Raw genomic sequence first — 21,080 nt, 5'->3', positions numbered from 1 at the left:
TTCAATCTGATAGCTTGATCGTCGTGGAAGCATTGAGGCTCAATGAAGGGCATGCTTTGGTGGCAGCGCCAATTCTTGAGGATTGCCGTAAGTTACTTGCAGATTTTGGGAAGGTCATTATCGAACATTGTAGTAGAGAGTCGAACATGGTTGCTCATGAGCTAGCTAGCTATGGGAGGGGTAATCCACCGACGGTGTGGTCGGATACTCCCCCCTTTTTCATTCTGAATGCTTTAGAAAACGATGTAAGTTTATTATAAGTTAATAAAGCAGCCATGAAGGCCTTCCCCTAAAAAAACTTATCTAAGATATTTTCCTATCTTAGAGAGAGGATGTGAAACACTGAGCCTTTCATTACTGGGGTCCCATGCATGCATCCTTTTGTCACATATTGCATGCTCCACCCACGCTCACTTCTCGTTCTTATTCATTCGAGTTCCAATTTCGAACCTATTATATCATTTTGAACTGAAAGTACAATTTATGTTTTGTTTGCATATTCGTGTTCCTTGTGACGAGGACTTTGAAACAAGACCATTCTTGAATACAGTTTAAGAAGTTTTAAATTTTTACCAAGTTTCAAGTATTACAATTTGATAAGAACAAGAAAGAAATTCATCAAGTTTCAAACTTGATATGAGCTAGTTTATAGGGAATTTGATAAAACTTTGTAGAAACTTAATATTATTGATTTATCTTTAATATTCGTTCTTATCAAGATTTTATACTCGGTAAAGTGATCTTGTTCTACAATCCTCGTTGCAAGGAACACAAATATGCAAACAAAACATAAATTATACTTCCAATTCAAAAGATATAATAAATTCAAAATTGAAAGTCAAATGAGAAAACATGACAAATAGGGTGGGTGGAGCATGCAACCGGTGACAAAAGCATGCATGCAACAAGTAGGCTGTATCCTTAGGGTTCATCCCGTAAGTGTAGCATTATTGGCCCCCAATAATGCTACACTTACAGGAAATAGCTACACACTTTACTTACGGACGCGACGTGGCTTCATACAGTTGGAAGACTTGACTCATTTGCTTCGAAATTGTCGTCCGCCATTGCATGCATGTTCATCCCGTAAGTGTAGCATTACTGCCCCCCCCCCCCCCCCCCCCAGCCTCCTCTTTCAGAAAAGCAAGGCACTTGGGCAGTCCATGATGTGCATGCACGGGCTGGTACGTGTATGCGAATACCTCTTTTGTATTATAGTGTTTACTTTCCCCCCTTAATTTTACTAGTTTTCCGAACATGTGAAACCAGAGCTAGATAAGGGGCCATATCTAAACTGTTTTGGAAGCCAAAAGTCAAACTTCTCTGATTTCAGAATTTAAAGATCAAAATTAAACTTGGAAATTGTTTTCAGATTAAATGTAGATTTTTTTTCACTTTTGTTGTTCCTTGAGGCAACTGGAATTTCTTTTAATAGTTCATACATACGCACATACACTCATTCCTATGAAGGTACACACGTCTCACCCCTATGAGCATCTCCGAGAGATTGAGCTAACATATTATCTTGATATTCACGAAGTAGTCATACACGCATTCATAGTCAATGGGAACATCTCCTCCCGCTGAACGCACATCGCCGAAGGCCTGAAATAAATTCAAGAAAATGCAAGCACCAATGTCAAATTTAGGAGTTGAACGCTGGTGGGATGGGGATATCACTGTCTTCCTAACCATCGAGTCACATGTTGGTTTCCCGAGGCAACTAAGATCAAAGGTAGAGTATTTCGAAGTTGATGCTAAGAACCATCGGATGTAACCACTGCGTGCAAGTGCATAGGGAGAGGTATTCATCAAATGGATATGCATGTCCATTGGTAAATGGTTATTTCAAATAAATCGACTAAGAAATAGTCACTTCCCTTCTCCCCCTTTTCCCTGTTACAGTTTCACAGTACAAACTAGCTAGTGCTCAAATTCATAGACCATTTTTTGTCCAGAATTTTATGTTTTACAGATTTAGATAGAGCATAATCTATCAATGGAGACGAAACTACTCAAGATTCGATCTGCGAAACGAATGCATAATCTAGTCCGTAGGCGAGTAGAGAAGAGCAGCCAATGTGGCAATATCGTCTCCGTATGGATCACCGTCAGCTCCCTCCATCAGCTCCTCCTCAAGCGGCTGCATGGATCCACCGGAGCCGTCACCGTCGCCGGGCGACGCAGTGGCTGCCGTGGATGGCCCAGGAATGTCACCGCGTGCAGCAGCTGCAACCGGCCGTCGATCGAACTGCCGCAGTGTCCCCGATTTGGTGTAAAGTCGACACAAGCTGAACTCGCTTCTCAGCTACAAAACAATACAAGTTCACATCAGACTACAGATTCGTAAAATAATTAAGTTTCTGAAATATATGCATGAATAGCGTATTAACAAGGTGCAATAACAAGGTGGGGCTGTCATGATGAGCATCCCAGTTGATGGCACTATCTAAGCACATCACACACACAATCTGAAACCTATGCCTAGATGAATTGCTAGTTGCGAGCTGCTTTTCGATCGGCACTTATCCGGCGCCAAAGTGACAGCCATGTCTGTCTGATTCATATGGAGATGGACATATCACATATGAGTGGCATCGAGTATTACCTGCGGAGGGAGGTTCGGTACCGGTGGCGCAGCGGCGTGGGGACCCCCGGTTGCCGTGGGTGCGCCGGCGCCGTCGTCGTGGTGCTCGTGCTGGAATGCCCTGTACTCGTTCATTTTCCACTTGGTCTTGGTCCCGGACGGCGCGCGGCCGCGGTAGAACACCATGGTCTTCCTCAGCCCGATGGGCCGGCGGTCGGCGGAGTAGACGACCCCGGGCGTGCCCGCCGCCTTCCAGTACCCCGACGGCGTGGTGCGGCTGGGCCGCCCGCCCCGCGCCTCCCGCTCCTGCCGCGCGCAGAAGTAGAACCACGGCTCCCCCTCGCCGCCGCACAGCCTCTCGTGGATCTCTGCGTATGTGCGCAGGTGAGAGGCAGGATGACGCAACGCACTGTACGTACGTAGGAATCCGTATATGATCGATGGTTCTACCTGAGAGCTGCAAGGGGTCGACGGAGTAGACGTCGACGACGGGGATGACGCGCTCGATGTCGCCGCGGCTGCCGTCGAGCTTGTTGCGCAGGTAGAAGCATATAAGCTCCTCCTCCGTCGGGTAGAAACGGTACCCCGGAGGCAGCCCGTCAGCCATGACAGTCTCCGGCGTATATATGTAGCCGGCCGGCCACGGCCAGTCTCGGCCTTGTCGGCGGGTAAGTTTACGAAGAAGGCCCTAATAACGACTAAAGCCGCCGGTGAGATCCCTAGACAGCTGCTTGATCGACTGGGAGCTGATCGCCAAACTAGTTGAGTTGGGACTCGGGATTTGTGGGTTGGTGAGGGGAGGTGTGAGCGCGTGCGCTCTCGCATGTATATATGGGGACGCACGCGCGGGAGGTGGATCATGTCATGGTTGACACCGGGCGACGACGCTGAGCTGCTTGCTGGGGCGGCGAAATTTCTCATGGCTGGCGTGGTGTGGTGGGAGTGGGGGCGCCGGAACCAGGAGAGAGAAGGCGGGGACGTGGCCGGGCTGGTTAGTTTAGTGGTGGGGAGGACTTGGTCAGGAAAGTCGCGAGTTTGCCCTTCACATCTTCCTTCTTTCAGTACCATTAGTGCACCTTTAATCATGGTGGACACGGGATTTAACTCGGTTTGCTCCTGCAGATGGCGTCACCCAGTCACTGCTCATGACGTGGTGGAACACTGTTGGCCGAGACCTATTCTTAGAGCAACCCTAGCGAGTCCGTAAGTCCGTAGCCTCCAAAATCGTTTTGGAGCACCTTCCATAATTTTTGAAGGCTGTGGAGATAATGTGCAAACACAGGGTCGTCATATCTGAATTCTTTCTAAGAGGTACTCATATGGATAGGGTATGCATGTGTATTCATAGCGGTGACTGTATGTTCGGGTATGTGTGTGACTTCGATTGTACTGTATTAAAAAAAATTGTGCTTTCCTTATTTCATCCTTGGACATCACACACTTTGATGGACAACATTTCATTTGAAAATCTGTCATGCTCTGATTTCTTAATGAAAATAAGAAAATTGCATCAACAAAAGATGAAGCATCATGCACACATTCAACCGACATGTACAAATCACGAGTCCCTGACCCGCTTGTGTGCACCGTGGCCTACTTTGATGTATTGGCGGCTTCATTACATCCTAGAACACACGATCTCCGCTTCATCTCCCACAATGACCTTAATATTATATCCATGGCATTTGGATCTAACAATATCAATTGGTTCATCTTGGCTATATTCTCTTGCATTAACCACTTTCTCTCTCAAATTTAAGCATAAGGGTCTCCATCGCTTCCTTGGTTCTTTTACTTCCATGCATAGCCTTCCACCCCGCGTTCTTCTCTTATAACCTCCTCTCCTCCAACTCCAACATGTACTATTTCCTCTTCTCCGCAACTCCTTCCTTGACTTCATCACTCATCGATTTTGTCTTTCATCGGCCCCACCTCCTTCGATTTCTTCCTCCCATTGGACCACCCCATACTTGATGGCAAAGTGGGACTTCTTGTACTCTTCTACTCTCCACCATCATCTTCCTTGCCGCCATCCAACTCCAGAGAGGAAGAGGTCTATGACCTCCATATTTTTTGGTGCCCCACGCCAGACGCCGGAATGGTGCGCAAGGGTTAGGGCAGATTCAATGGCATCACCGATGGGGTTTGTGAGCGGAAAGAGGAGTGGAGGGGAAATGTCTCTCGTGCCAAGCCATTTTTGGAATGAAGGGCTCCAAAATCATCGAAACCTCCGAACATGGAGTCAGGTGGATTGGATTTGGAGTGCCCGCTTGACCGGCTCTTTAAGCCAAAATCACCATACAAGTACTTATTATGGCATTCGAGCTGCTATTACAACTCTGCTAGAGTTTATCTTACTAGTTTGGAGTGTGTGGCGTGGCATTTTTCTCCGATGATCGCTCTAAATCATCTACCTTGAGACTCGTCTACCAAGCCCCTTCTCTACTGTTACCCATGGCGAAGCAATGTGCTGGTTGTATAGTCACTTGACTACTCATTTTTCTTGGCAAAAAAATATCTCATATATGAGTTCAAAATCATGCAAAAAACTTACAAAATTCACGCAAAGACATATATTTGACTTCATGGATTTGAATTGACCACACAAAACTCGACTCTTGGCACCGTGATTGACTGCTACCATCTATTTTTATGCTAACCCGCTTCCATCTCTTTTTTCATATTGACATATAACTCACGCTTCTATTCACGCACTCGCCATGTGCCTCGGCTTCATCTCACTATTTGTTGTTCGTTTCTCACTTGTATTTGTTGCCCCTATATGCCTCGATTACTAGTTTTTCACCTCCTTCTTGATGTCGGCCTACCTCTTAACTCATTACTCACCTTTCTCAAGTTTTTACCTCCCCTCACAATCATGTGGACATGGAGATCAAAATGTCGGTAAATGGACTTTGTGTCGGTAGTTTTGTACTTCCCGTGAACTAAAATTTATCATGCATGATCACATTTTTAAATTACAGTTGACATACCAATTATTGCATGTGCGCTATGACTAAATGTTGCATTCCCATAATAAATTAGATTTGCTTGTTTTTCTTTTTTTTTCCTGCATTTTAGAGGGGTTCCTTTCGGATTTGGTTAAAAAAAGATTTTCTTGACACTTTCGATGGAAGTTTTTTTTGTTTTCAAGATAAATACTTGACATTTTCGTTCTCTAGCTTAAAATTTTGTGGTTCGTGGAAGAAGCTCGTAATACTAAAATGAAGAAGAATGCACCACTAAAAAGAAATGGAGAAACACCCATCGTTCCTTTCGTAAATAGTGTAGGACAATATTCATTTTCGTTTGTTTTGCTCTCTACCTTAACATGACAGGATTTCAACTACTTAGTTATCATTCCATTTCTCTGTGAATTTTTATTTGTGTCATACAACTGAAGTTTTGTGTACTCATTCTTGTCATGCATATTAAGAATCTAATATTGCCTTCATTTGTTATTGTATTTCTCAACAGTAAGACGCCAATTGGAATATCCCTTGTGTCCTAGAAACTACAAATCATAATTGTTTTACTACATAAAGATATGAGGCTCTTATCACCTTTCATATTGTATGCGCTTAAATATATTTATGTGATTTAAATGTTTTTTGCATTATTAGGATACATTATTAATTTACCATGTTATGTGTTTCAAAAATAACAAGCAATACTAGGGTAGGTAGAAATCTCACTTTTATTAATAATATTTTGATCTTCATTGTCTCATCCAAGTTATTAGTTACATATAATATCCCATGTAAGAGTTCTAACACTCATTTTATCATTTATACCTGACATTACTACTATGGTCACTAAATCAAGTAACAAAAGAACACTGCATTGATCAATAATATCTCAGTTAGTTGCTAGTTAAGAAGATATAGAGATGATTTGTAACATAAGGTTTCCCTCACTAGTACCTTCCAGCAGCAGACTTGAGTCACCGAGGTGAGTCAAAATAACAAATTATACATATTTATACCAATTTCTTTCACTTCTTTGTAACAAATTTGTTAATATACAAACATAAATATTGTATTTATCTATTACAATTAGCACGATCAAGCATGCTATACTACTAAATTTTAATGTACAATTGTTTCATGTGACATATTTTACCTTTATTGTTGCAATATAGTGTCCACGATATTTTACAAGAAAAGCTATTTTACTCTATTATTTTTCATTTTACTCCAGAGATTGCTAAAATATATCATCCAATTTAGTCTTTATTACATGTAAGTAAAATAATAAAACCAAAGTCGTATTATCTCATGTATTAGTACATGCTAGTGTATGTGTTTTTTTAAATGCGCAAGTGTCCATTTAAGTATCTATAAAGATATAGTGGAGAATTCTAGAGCATAAGCTTATAACATATATGTGCATGTGGATTTTTAAAAGTATGATTTTATGTAATAGGAGTTTGTGTGGGATGCCTATGGACGACATTGGATTGCTGTGATTGCTCATTTCTTCGTTCTTTCATAGATAAATGTGTCCTTCATTCTCCCATGTGCCAACCAATTGGTTGGCAACTCTTTTGTATTTTGTAGTTGATAAAAACTGATTTCTTATAATAAATAGTATATAATACGTAAGTTGAGCATTGAATTGTCTTGGTTTACTACCTGGAGTGGCTCTGATGACATCAACGATTCAGTAGCGATGATGTGCTAAACCACAGTTGAGCCAATGCACACGAGGAATTGTTCTTACTTCGGAGTCGCCTATGAGGTAGTTTTGCCGTACAAATTCTCTAGACCTTTGGATCTTGTATCAATTTTTAAATCGTGTAACTCCTTCCCTAGCCAACATCCTTTATCGTTCTGCCGGCACTCAGCGCACTGCTCGAGCTCGCAATGCCAAGCTATCTGAAAGTGCAACTAATCCCCGGGTGGTTTTGGTAATTCATAACAACATATAGCTCATTGAACTAATATTCTTTCAAGATCAATGTTTCAGAAAGTTCAATGGTTGGTATGGCATGGACTAGAGATGTGGACCCCTCAAAATGCTAAGGACACATATTGACAAAAGCTCAAGACTCTACATTTTCATTTTAGTCATCCAAGATCACATTGAGTCCATAGGAAAGCCAATACTATTAAAAGGGGATGAGGTGTTGCTTAAATGGCTTGCTTGCTCAAAATGCTTAGTGATATGCTCCAAAAACCCTCAACCACTTTCTCATTTCCACATATGTTCTAAACCTAAAGTCAAACTCGGCCTCACCGATTTGATCTATTTGGCGCTACCGAGTTCACTTGACATAGCCATATCCACAAACCATAATCAGTTCGGTCTTACCGATAGGGATCTCGATCTTACCAAGATGGGTTTGCAAACTCTCTGTTTCCCTTCGTAACGTTTCGGTCTAACCGATATGAGCGATCGGTCCCGCCGAGTTCGCAGTGCAAACTCTCTGTTTTCTTTTCGTAATGTTTCAGTCTAACCGAGATGAGCGATTGGTCCCACCGAGTTTGCCTGACCAAGTCTCCATTTGCTTATTACTGAAATCGGTCTCACCGAGTTCATGTGATTGGTCTCACCGAGATGAGGTTTTGGCCTAACCCTAGCGCATTAGTCTGACCGAGTTGATGTTGTCGGTCCCACTGAAAAGCCTAACATTCACATTTTGAACTAGGTCAGTCTCACCAAGTTTCACTATTCAGTCCCACCAAGTTTGGTAAATTACGTGTAACGGTTAGATTTTGTGTGGAGGCTATATATACCCCTCCACCCCTTCTCCATTTGAGATAGAGCCATCAGAACGTGCCTACATTTCCACTACTCATTTTCTGAGAGAGAACCACCTACTCATGTGTTGAGACCAAGACATTCCAATCCAACCACAAGCATCTTGATCTCTAGCCTTCCCCAAGTTGCTTTCCACTCAAATCATCTTTCCACCATAGCCAAATCTATGAGAGAGAGTTGAATGTTGGGGAGACTACCATTCGAAGCACAAGAGCAAGGAGTTCATCATCATCACACCATCTATTACCTTTTGGAGAGTGGTGTCTCCTAGATTGGTTAGGTGTCACTTGGGAGCCTCCGTCAAGATTGTGGAGTTGAACCAAGGAGTTTGTAAGGGCAAGGAGATCGCCTACTTCATGAAGATCTACCCAAGTGAGGCAAGTCCGTCGTGGGTGATGGCCATGGTTGGATAGACAAGGTTGCTTCTTTGTGGACCCTTCGTGGATGTACGATACCACCACCTATCAGAACCACGCCAAAAATCTCCATGTGCACATTGCGTTTGCTCCCTCCAAACTCCTCCCCTTTACCTTCATATGCGATGATTTACTTTCCGCTGCTATACTCTTAGAATTGCATGTGTAGGTTGATTGCTTGACTAGTGCTAAGTTGCTAAAATCTGCCAAGACTTAAAAATGGGAAAATGCTAGATTTTTATGTGGTCAAGTAGTCTAATCACCCCCTCTATACATACTTTTGATCCTACAAGTGTTATGAGAACTTCGGTCTCTATTTGCCTTGATTTCCATAGCTTTGGTGATCATAGCCTTGGTTTCACAACCTAGAAGAGTATGGCGTCTAGCGAGGGAAATTACCACCGTAGAGGTCCTTACTTTGATGGTACTAATTTTGCTAGTTGGAAGCATAAGATGAAAATGCATATTCTTGGACACAACCCCGCCGTTTGGGCTATTGTGTGTATTGGCTTGCAAGGTGAATTCTTCGATAGGAGAGAACCAAATCGTGAAGCAACTGCGGAAGAGTTGAAGATGCTGCAATACAAGCTTGCGATATCCTCTTCAATGGATTGTGCCCCAAAGAATTCAACAAAATCAGCCGTCATGAGAATGCAAAGGAAATTTGGGATACTTTGATTGATATGCACAAAGGTACTGAGTCTGTCAAGGAGTCCAAGTTGGATGTGCTTCAAAGTCAACTTGACAAGTTAAAAATGAAGGATGGTGAAGGTGTCGCTGAAATGTACTCTAGGCTTGCTCTCATCACAAATGAGATTGCCAGCTTAGGAAGTGAAGAGATGACTGACAGATTCATCATCAAGAAGATCCTAAGAGCCTTGGATGTAAAATATGATACCGTGTGCACACTGATCCCAATGATGCCCAATTACAAAGATCTCAAGCCAACAGAAGTCATTGGAAGAATTGTTGCTCATGAGATGTCACTCAAGGATAAAGAAGAGCTTCATGACCAGTCTAGTGGTGCTTATAAAGCCTCATGTGATGCTCCTGCCACATCAAGTGAAAAACAAGTCTTCAATGAGGAATTGAGCTTAATGGTGAAGAACTTCAACAAATTCTACAAGAGTAGAAACAAAGAGAGAAGCTCCAAGTCAAGATCCTACCATGACAAAAGATCTTCTAGTGCGAGAGAAATTGCTACAATTGTGGAAGAACCACACACTACTCCAATGAGTGCACGGCTCCCTACAAAAGAAGAGAAGACTCACCTAAAAGAAGAAGTAGAAGAGAAGAATCACCTCCAAGAGAGAGAAGGAGTAGAGATGATTGTTACGAACGAAGAACCTCTTGCAGAAGCAAGGATTCAGAAAGGAAGGACAAGTCATCAAAGAGCTACACAAAATGAAGACATCAAGCTCATGTTGGTGAATGGGTATCCGGTTCTGACTCCGACCACTACTTCGAGAGAAGTTATCACTCCGACTCCGAATATACTCAAGATGAAGGTGCTACCGGTATTGCACTTGTGTCAACCAACTCCAATGACATATTTGACTCACCAAATGAAGGAATTGGAAGATGCTTCATGGATAAAGGCCCTAAGGTATCACACCCTGAGTATATTGATTTCAATAGTGATGAAGATGATTTGCTAGGTGATGAAGAGTTACTTGTTTTTTTGACTATGTACTGCAAGGCAACAGCCTCACAGTCCTTTATTAATTAAAAGAAGATAAGTTACAACTTTACAAATGTACAAAGAAGCTAAGAGATACTTACAAAAGAAAGACTAAGTAAGGTTAGCTATCCAAGCTAGAAAACTATCTTTAAATTTACATCTAATCCTGTGAGACAGAAGAGAGATGTCATGAATAAAGTTTCTTCTCCAAGCTCTAAATGAAGGTTGTTCATTTCTGAAGATCTTCCCATTCGTTTGTATCCAAATATTCCAAGTAGCAGTGAAAACAACCTTGGAGAAGAAAGGGTGACCAAAATCCTTCCTAGCTGCTTGTGCCATATCATATGTGGTTTGGTTTGGTTGAACAGTCCAAGAAATCCCAAGATAGTTCCAAACCCTTTGGCTAAAATTGCAAGCAAAGAAAAGGTGAGCCCGATCCTCATGTTGTGCAAGATTGCAAAGAACACAAGTAGCATCCTGGATGATCCATTGCCTACGTTGCATCATATCCCTGGTGTTCAAACGATCCATTAACAGGAGCCAACCAAAAACTTTCATCTTTAGCGTGCATGCACACTTCCAAATCCACTTGAGTAAGGGGTCCACCACCAGGTGTGAGAAGCAAGAGTCATAATATATCTCTGCCATATAGGCGCCAGACTTAGAAGGCCACGTCCAAATGTCCTTGCTCTCACCATTCAAACTGATGAAAGGTAGGAGGGACTGTAATTATGTGAATTCAGAGAAAGCCTCCTGAGATAGTGGTAGATGGAAATGATCCAAGATATCAGCCTGCTCAATAAAATCCTTAACTGTGATTGCATCATCCACAACAAAAGAATGAAGCCTCAGAAAACAGTTGTGCAACAAAACATCATGATTTCCCAACTGCCAACGGTCGAGCCAAAAGAGTATCGTGTCACCAGCATGAGCTTGTGGAACCGCCAGAGTGCAGAACTTTGGGTATAAACGCATGATATCACTGTTGGAAATATGCCCTAGAGGCAATAATAAAAGGATTATTATTATATTTCTTTGTTCATGATAGTTGTCTTTTATTCATGCTATAATTTTATTATCCGGAAATTGTAATACACGTGTGAATACTTAGACCAAAACATGTCCTTAGTGAGTCTCTAGTTGACTAGCTCGTTGATCAACAGATAGTCATGGTTTCCTGACTATGGACATTGGATGTCGTTGATAACGGGATCACATCATTAGGAGAATGATGTGATGGACAAGACCCAATCCTAAGCATAGCTCAAGATTGTGTAGTTCGTTTTGCTAGAGCTTTTCTTATGTCAAGTATCTCTTCCTTAGACCATGAGATCGTGTAACTCCCGGATACCGTAGGAGTGCTTTGGGTGTACCAAACGTCACAACGTAACTGGGTGACTATAAAGGTGCACTACAGGTATCTCCGAAAGTGTCTGTTGGGTTGACACGGATCGAGACTGGGATTTGTCACTCCGTATAATGGAGAGGTATCACTGGGCCCACTCGGTAATGCATCATCGTAAAGAGCTCAAAGTGACCAAGTGTCTGGTCATGGGATCATGCATTACGGTACGAGTAAAGTGACTTGCCGGCAACGAGATTGAACGAGGTATTGGGATACCGATGATCGAATCTCGGGCAAGTAACATACCGTCTGACAAAGGGAATAGTATACAGGGTTGCTTGAATCCTCGACATCGTGGTTCATCCAATGAGATCATCGAGGAGTATGTGGGAGCCAACATGGGTATCCAGATCCCGCTGTTGGTTATTGACCGGAGAGCCGTCTCGGTCATGTCTGCATGTCTCCCGAACCCGTAGGGTCTACACACTTAAGGTTCGGTGACGCTAGGGTTGTATGAATATGAGTATGCAGCATACTGAAAGTTGTTCGGAGTCCCGGATGAGATCCCGGATGTCACGAGGAGTTCCGGAATGGTCCGGAGGTAAAGAATTATATATAGGAAGTGCTGTTTCGGCCATCGGGAAAGTTTCGGGGTCCACCGGTATTGTACCGGGACCACCGGAAGGGTCCCAGGGGTCCACCGGGTGGGGCCACCTATCCCGGAAGGGCCCCGTGGGCTGAAGTGGGAGGGGAACCAGCCCCTAGTGGGATGGTGCGCCCCTCCCTTGCCCCCCTGCGCCTAGGGTTGGAAACCCTAGGGTGGGGGGGCGCACCACTTGCCTTGGGGGGCACTCCACCCCCCTGGCCGCCGCCCCCTTAGGAGATTCCCATCTCCAGGGACGGCGCCCCCCCAGGGGGCCTATATAAAGGAGGGGGGAGGGAGGGCGGCGGCACCCTGAGTCTTGGCGCCTCCCTCCCCCTGCTACACCTCTTCCTCCTCCCGTAGTTGCTTGGCGAAGCCCTGCCGGAGCCCTGCTGCATCCACCACCACGCCGTCGTGCTGCTGGATCTTCATCAACCTCTCCTTCCCCCTTGCTGGATAAATACGGAGGAGACGTCACGCTGACCGTACGTGTGCTGAACGCGGAGGTGCCGTCCGTTCGGCGCTAGGATCTCCGGTGATAGGATCACAACGAGAACGATTACCTCAACCCCGTTCTCTTGAACGCTTCCGCACGCGATCTACAAGGGTATGTAGATGCATCTCTCTCTCTCGTTGCTAGATGAACTCATAGATGGATCTTGGTGAACGTAGGATTTTTTTTATTTTATGCAACGTTCCCCAACAGTGGCATCATGAGCTAGGTCTATGCGTAGTTCTCTATTGCACGAGTAGAACACAAATCTGTTGTGGGCGTAGATCTTGTCAACTTGCTTGCCACTACTAGTCTTTTCTTGCTTCAGCGGTATTTTGGGATGAAGCGGCCCGGACCGACCTTACACGTATGCTTACGTGAGACAGGTTCCACCGACTGACATGCACTAGTTGCATAAGGTGGCTAGCGGGTGTCTGTCTCTCCTACTTTAGTTGGAGCGGATTCGATGAAAAGGGTCCTTATGAAGGGTAAATAGAAGTTGACAAAATCATGTTGTGGTTATTCGTAGGTAAGAAAACGTTCTTGCTAGAACCCAATTGCAGCCACGTAAAATATGCAACAACAATTAGAGGACGTCTAACTTGTTTTTGCAGCAAATGTCATGTGATGTGATATGGCCAGAAGTTGTGATGAATGATGAATGATATATTGTGATGTATGAGATCATGTTCTTGTAATAGGAATCACGACTTGCATGTCGATGAGTATGACAACCGGCAGGAGCCATAGGAGTTGTCTTAATTATTGTATGACCTGCGTGTCAATGATTTAATGCCATCTAATTACTTTACTTTATTGCTAAACCGTTAGCTATAATAGTATAAGTAATAGTTGGCGAGTAACTTCATGGAGGCACGATGATGGAGATCATGGTGTCATGCCGGGTGATGAAGATGATCATGGAGCCCCGAAGATGGAGATCGAAGGAGCTATATGATATTGGCCATATCATGTCACTACTTTATATAATTGCATGTGATGTTTATTATGTTTTATGCATCTTGTTTACTTAGAACCGCGGTAGTAAATAAGATGATCCCTTATAATAATTTCAAGAAAGTGTTCCCCCTAACTGTGCACCATTGCTAAAGTTCGTCGTTTCGAAGCACCACGTGATGATCGGGTGTGATAGATCCTTACGTTCACATACAACGGGTGTAAGACAGTTTTACACATGCAAAACACTTAGGGTTAACTTGACGAGCCTAGCATGTACAGACATGGCCTCGGAACACAAGAGACCGAAAGGTCGAACATGAGTCGTATGGAAGATATGATCAACATGGAGATGTTCACACATGATGACTAGTCCGTCTCACGTGATGATCGGACACGGCCTAGAAGACTCGGATCGTGTAACACTTAGATAACTAGAGGGATGTCAATCTGAGTGGGAGTTCATTAAATAATTTGATTAGATGAACTTAATTATCATGAACTTAGTCTAAAATCTTTGCAAGATATGTCTTGTAGATCAAATGGCCAACGCTCATGTCAACATGAACTTCAACGCGTTCCTAGAGAAAACCAAGCTGAAAGATGATGGCAGCAACTATTCGGACTGGGTCCAGAACCTGAGGATCATCCTCATAGCAGCCAAGAAAGCATATGTCCTAGAAGGACCGGTAGGTGAAGCACCCATCCCAGAGAACCAAGACGTTATGAACGCTTGGCAGTCACGTGCTGATGAATACTCCCTCGTTCAGTGCGGCATGCTTTACAGCTTAGAACCGGGGCTCCAAAGGCGTTTTGAGCAACACGGAGCATATGAGATGTTCGAGGAGCTGAAAATGGTTTCTCGAGCTCATGCCTGGGTCGAGAGATATGAAGTCTCCGACAAGTTCTATAGTTGTAAGATGGAGGAAAACAGTTCTGTCAGTGAACACATACTCAAAATGTCTGGGTTACACAACCGCATGTCCCAGCTGGACATTAACCTCCCGGACGAGGCGGTCATTGACAGAATCCTTCAGTCGCTCCCTCCGAGCTACAAGAGCTTCGTGATGAACTACAATATGCAGGGGATGGTAAAGACCATTCCTGAAGTATTTTCAATGCTGAAGTCAGCAGAGGTTGAAATCAAGAAAGAACATCAAGTGTTGATGGTCAATAAGACCACTAAGTTCAAGAAGGGCAAGGGTAAGAAGAACTTCAAGAAGGACGGCAAAGACGTTGCCGCGCCCGGTAAGCCAGTTGCCGGGAAGAAGTCAAAGAATGGACCCAAGCCTGAGACTGAGTGCTTTTATTGCAAAGGGAAGGGTCACTGGAAGCGGAACTGCCCCAAATACTTAGCGGACAAGAAGGCCGGCAACACTAAAGGTATATGTGATATACATGTAATTGATGTGTACCTTACCAGTACTCGTAGTAACTCCTGGGTATTTGATACCGGTGCCGTTGCTCACATTTGTAACTCACATCAGGAGCTGCGGAATAAGCGGAGACTAGCGAAGGACGAGGTGACGATGCGCGTCGGGAATGGTTCCAAGGTCGATGTGATCGCCGTCAGCACGCTACCTCTACATTTACCCACGTGATTAGTTATGAACCTCAATAATTGTTATTTAGTGCCAAGTTTGAGCATGAACATTGTATCTGGATCTCGTTTAATACGAGATGGCTACTCATTTAAATCCGAGAATAATGGTTGTTCTATTTATATCAGAGATATGTTTTATGGTCATGCCCCGATGGTCAATGGTTTATTCTTAATGAATCTCGAACGTAATGTTACACATATTCATAGTGTGAATACCAAAAGATGTAAAGTTGATAACGATAGTCCCACATACCTGTGGCACTGCCGCCTTGGTCACATTGGTGTCAAGCGCATGAAGAAGCTCCATGCTGATGGACTTTTAGAGTCTCGCGATTATGAATCATTTGACACATGCGAACCATGCCTCATGGGCAAAATGACCAAGACTCCATTCTCCGGAACAATGGAGCGAGCAACCAACTTATTGGAAATCATACATACTGATGTGTGTGGTCCGATGAGCGTTGAGGCTCGCGGAGGATATCGTTATGTTCTCACTCTCACTGATGACTTAAGTAGATATGGGTACGTCTACTTGATGAAACACAAGTCTGAGACCTTTGAAAAGTTCAAGGAATTTTAGAATGAAGTAGAGAATCAACGTGACCGAAAGATAAAATTCTTACGATCGGATCGTGGAGGAGAATATTTAAGTCATGAATTTGGTACGCACTTAAGGAAATGTGGAATCGTTTCACAACTCACGCCGCCTGGAACACCTCAGCGTAACGGTGTGTCCGAACATCGTAATCGCACTCTATTGGATATGGTGCGATCTATGATGTCTCTTACTGATTTACCGCTATCATTTTGGGGATACACTCTAGAGACAGCTACATTCACTTTAAATAGGGCACCGTCTAAATCCGTTGAGATGACACCGTATGAATTATGGTTTGTGAAGAAACCTAAGCTGTCGTTTCTAAAAGTTTGGGGATGCGATGCTTATGTCAAGAAACTTCAACCTGAAAAGCTCGAATCCAAGTCAGAAAAATGCGTCTTCATAGGATACCCTAAGGAAACCATTGGGTATACCTTCTACCTTATATCCGAAGGCAAGATCTTTGTTGCCAAGAACGGATCCTTTCTGGAAAAAGAGTTTCTCTCGAAAGGAGTAAGTGGGAGGAAAGTAGAACTCGATGAAGTACTACCTCTTGAACCGGAAAGTAGTGCAGCTCAAGAAAATGTTCCTGTGGTGCCCACACCGACTGGAGAGGAAATTAATGATGATGATCAAGGTACTTCGGATCAAGTTGCTACTGAACTTTGTAGGTCCACAAGGACACGTTCCACACCAGAGTGGTATGGTAACCCTGTCCTGGAAATCATGTTGTTAGACAATGGTGAACCTTCGAACTATGAAGAAGCGATGGCAGGACTAGATTCCAACAAATGGCTTGAAGCCATGCAATCCGAGATAGAATCCATGTATGAAAACAAAGTATGGACTTTGACAGACTTGCTCGATGATCGGCGGGCGATAGAAAACAAATGGATCTTTAAGAAGAAGACGGACGCGGATGGTAATGTCACCATCTATAAAGCTCGACTTGTCGCTAAAGGTTATCGGGAAGTTCAAGGAGTTGACTACGATGAGACTTTCTCTCCCGTAGCGAAGCTTAAGTCCGTCCGAATCATGTTAGCAATTGCCGCATACTATGATTATGAGATATGGCAGATGGACGTCAAAACGACATTCCTTAACGGTTATCTTAAGGAAGAGCTGTATATGATGCAGCCGGAAGGTTTTGTCGATCCTAAGAATGCTAACAAAGTATGCAAGCTCTAGCGATCCATTTATGGGCTGGTGCAAGCATCTCGGAGTTGGAACATTTGCTTTGATGAGATGATCAAAGTGTTTGGGTTTATGCAGACTTATGGAGAAGCCTGTGTTTACAAGAAAGTGAGTGGGAGCGCTGTAGCATTTCTCATATTATATGTAGATGACATACTTTTGATGGGAAATGATATAGAATTCTTGGACAGCATTAAGGCCTACTTGAATAAGTGTTTTTCAATGAAGGACCTTGGAGAAGCTGCTTACATATTAGGCATCAAGATCTATAGGGATAGATCGAGACGCCTCATAGGTCTTTCACAAAGCACATACCTTGATAAGATTTTGAAGAAGTTCAAAATGAATCAGTCCAAGAAAGGGTTCTTGCCTGTATTGCAAGGTGTGAGATTGAGCTCGACTCAATGCCCGACCACGGCAAAAGATAAAGAAGAGATGAGTGTCATCCCCTATGCCTCAGCCATAGGATCTATTATGTATGCTATGCTGTGTACCAGACCTGATGTAAACCTTGCCGTAAGTTTGGTAGGAAGGTACCAAAGTAATCCCGGCAAGGAACACTGGACAGCGGTCAAGAATATCCTGAAGTACCTGAAAAGGACAAAGGACATGTTTCTCGTTTATGGAGGTGACGAAGAGCTCGTCGTAAAGGGTTACATCGATGCTAGCTTCAACACAGATCTGGATGACTCTAAGTCACAAACCGGATACGTGTATATGTTGAATCGTGGAGCAGTAAGCTGGTGCAGTTGCAAGCAGAGCGTCGTGGCGGGATCTACATGTGAAGCGGAGTACATGGCAGCCTCGGAGGCAGCACATGAAGCAATATGGATGAAGGAGTTCATCACCGACCTAGGAGTCATACCCAATGCGTTGGGGCCAATCACTCTCTTCTGTGACAACACTGGAGCTATTGCCCTTGCCAAGGAGGACAGGTTTCACAAGAAGACCAGGCACATCAAGCGTCGTTTCAACTCCATCCATGAAAATGTTCAAGATGGAGACATAGATATTTGCAAAGTACATACGGATCTGAATGTCGCAGATCCGTTGACTAAACCTCTTCCGCGAGCAAAACATGATCAACACCAGAACTCTATGGGTGTTCGATACATCACAATGTAACTAGATTATTGACTCTAGTGCAAGTGGGAGACTGTTGGAAATATGCCCTAGAGGCAATAATAAAAGGATTATTATTATATTTCTTTGTTCATGATAGTTGTCTTCTATTCATGCTATAATTGTATTATCCAGAAATCGTAATACACGTGTGAATACTTAGACCAAAACATGTCCCTAGTGAGCCTCTAGTTGACTAGCTCATTGATCAACAGATAGTCATGGTTTCCTGACTATGGACATTGGATGTCGTTGATAACGGGATCACATCATTAGGAGAATGATGTGATGGACAAGACCCAATCCTAAGCATAGCACAAGATCGTGTAGTTCGTTTTGCTAGAGCTTTTCCTATGTCAAGTATCTCTTCCTTAGACCATGAGATCGTGTAACTCCCGGATACCGTAGGAGTGCTTTGGGTGTACCAAACATCACAGCGTAACTGGGTGACTATAAAGGTGCCCTACATGTATCTCCGAAAGTGTCTGTTGGGTTGACACGAATCGAGACTGGGATTTGTCACTCTGTATAACGGAGAGGTATCACTGGGCCCACTCGGTAGTGCATCATCATAAAGAGCTCAAAGTGACCAAGTGTCTGGTCGGGATCATGCATTACGGTACGAGTAAAGTGACTTGCCGGCAACAAGATTGAACGAGGTATTGGGATACCGACGATCGAATCTCGGGCAAGTAACATACCGTCTGACAAAGGGAATAGTATACGGGGATTGCTTGAATCCTCGACATCGTGGTTCATCTGATGAGATCATCGAGGAGTATGTGGGAGCCAACATGGGTATCCAGATCCCGCTGTTGGTTATTGACCGGAGAGCCGTCTCGGTCATGTCTGCATGTCTCCCGAACCCGTAGGGTCTACACACTTAAGGTTCGGTGATGCTAGGGTTGTATGAATATGAGTATGCAGCATACCGAAAGTTGTTCGGAGTCCCGGATGAGATCTCGGACGTCACGAGGAGTTCCGGAATGGTCCGGAGGTAAAGAATTATATATAGGAAGTGTTGTTTCGGCCATCGGGAAAGTGTCGGGGTCCACCGGTATTGTACCGGGACCACCGGAAGGGTCCCGGGGGTCCACCGGGTGGGGACACCTATCCCGGAAGGGCCCCGTGGGCTGAAGTGGGAGGGGAACCAGCCCCTAGTGGGCTGGTGCGCCCCCCCATGGGCCCCCCTGCGCCTAGGGTTGGAAACCCTAGGGTGGGGGGATACCACTTGCCTTGGGGGGCACTCCACCCCCTTGGCCGCCGCCCCCTTGGGAGATTCCCATCTCCAGGGCCGCCCCCCCAGGGGGCCTATATAAAGGAGGGGGAGGGAGGGCAGCCGCACCCTGAGTCTTGGCGCCTCCCTCCTTCTGCTACACCTCTTCCTCCTCCCGTAGTTGCTTGGCAAAGCCCTGCCGGAGCCCTGCTACATCCACCACCACGCCGTCGTGCTGCTGGATCTTCATCAACCTCTCCTTCCCCCTTGCTGGATCAAGACGGAGGAGACGTCACGCTGACCGTACGTGTGTTGAACGCGGAGGTGTCATCCGTTCGGCGCTAGGATCTCCGGTGATAGGATCACGACGAGAACGATTACCTCAACCCCGTTCTCTTGAACGCTTCCGCACGCGATCTACAAGGGTATGTAGATGCATCTCTCTCTCTCGTTGCTAGATGAACTCATAGATGGATCTTGGTGAACGTAGGAATTTTTTTTATTTTATGCAACGTTCCCCAACAATCACGCCACCAAAATGAACCACAGACCTTGGTGCTTTGGGGTGGTCACGATGCATAATAGGTGTCCCAGATTAAAGATACCAAAGGCACGTCCACTTTATTGAAAAACTTGAAGAGATGCCTAAGTAGCAAAGCCTCATTTTGGGTGGCCAAATTAAGAACACCCAAACCTCCAAAAGACTTCGGGCGACAGACTAGATCCCAAGTAGCCAGAGATTGTCGTGGGTTATCCGTGTTACCTCTCCACAGGCACTGCCTCATGATCCGCTCCAACTGCTGTATAATGCCTTTTGGGAGAGATAAAGTGCACAAAAAATATATAGGCATGGAGCACAACACCGACTGAAGAAGTTGCAGTCTGCTCCCTTGGTTTAGTAAGCATGAAGAGGCAGATAAATGGCGCTCAATATGATCCACCAGAGGCATCAGAGCATAGATGGTCGGCCTAGAAGTTCCCATTGGCAAACCCAGATACGTGAAAGGCATCATGCCAACATCGCATCCCAGCAAAGAGGCCACTCTGACACCTTCCTCATCAGACATGTTTAAAGGAATGAGTGAAGACTTACTAAAATTAACTCGCAAACCAGTTGACTCAGCAAAAGTGACAAGCATCTCCTTGAAAGCAACGAGTTGTTCATCAATCGCAGGCAGCACAATTAATGTGTCATCAGCGTATTGTACTATTGGGTAATCATTGGAGTTTGTTGGAATTGGCAAAGAAAGGATATTCCTGGAGCACATCTCATTTACTACAGATTGTAGTAAGTCAACTGCAGTCACAAAGAGCAACGGTGAAAGGGGGTCTCCTTGACGCACTTCCGTTCTGCAGACAAAATGTTTCCCTGGCACACCGTTAAGAAGCACAGAAGAAGAACCCGATGACAAAATACTATTGATCCAACCAGTCCACCTGGCATCAAAACCCTTGGATT

The 21,080-nt window shown here is 44.4% G+C and overlaps 1 protein-coding gene across 2 annotated transcripts; it reads right to left on the bottom strand.

The window, feature by feature from the left end:
• Positions 1-1,833: 1,833 nt before the first annotated feature.
• LOC123065984 (NAC domain-containing protein 90) lies at positions 1,834-3,539 on the bottom strand. 2 transcript variants are annotated; one of them, XM_044489161.1, is made up of 3 exons: positions 3,038-3,539; positions 2,609-2,955; positions 1,834-2,308 (listed from the first exon to the last, which is right to left on the bottom strand). In XM_044489161.1, the coding sequence occupies exons 1-3, from the start codon at positions 3,192-3,194 to the stop codon at positions 2,048-2,050; spliced, it is 765 nt and encodes a 254-aa protein (XP_044345096.1). In that variant the 5' UTR covers positions 3,195-3,539; the 3' UTR covers positions 1,834-2,047. The 2 variants fall into 2 exon arrangements, with proteins under 2 accessions (XP_044345096.1, XP_044345095.1); XM_044489160.1 differs by having other exon boundaries at positions 2,609-3,539.
• Between the last annotated feature and the right edge of the window lie 17,541 nt (positions 3,540-21,080).

This window comes from Triticum aestivum, chromosome 3B, assembly GCF_018294505.1.
Source record: "Triticum aestivum cultivar Chinese Spring chromosome 3B, IWGSC CS RefSeq v2.1, whole genome shotgun sequence".
Taxonomy (NCBI): Eukaryota; Viridiplantae; Streptophyta; class Magnoliopsida; order Poales; family Poaceae; genus Triticum; species Triticum aestivum.
The sequence above is the reverse complement of the archived record's forward strand: the minus strand, read 5'-3'. Positions and strand labels throughout refer to the sequence as shown.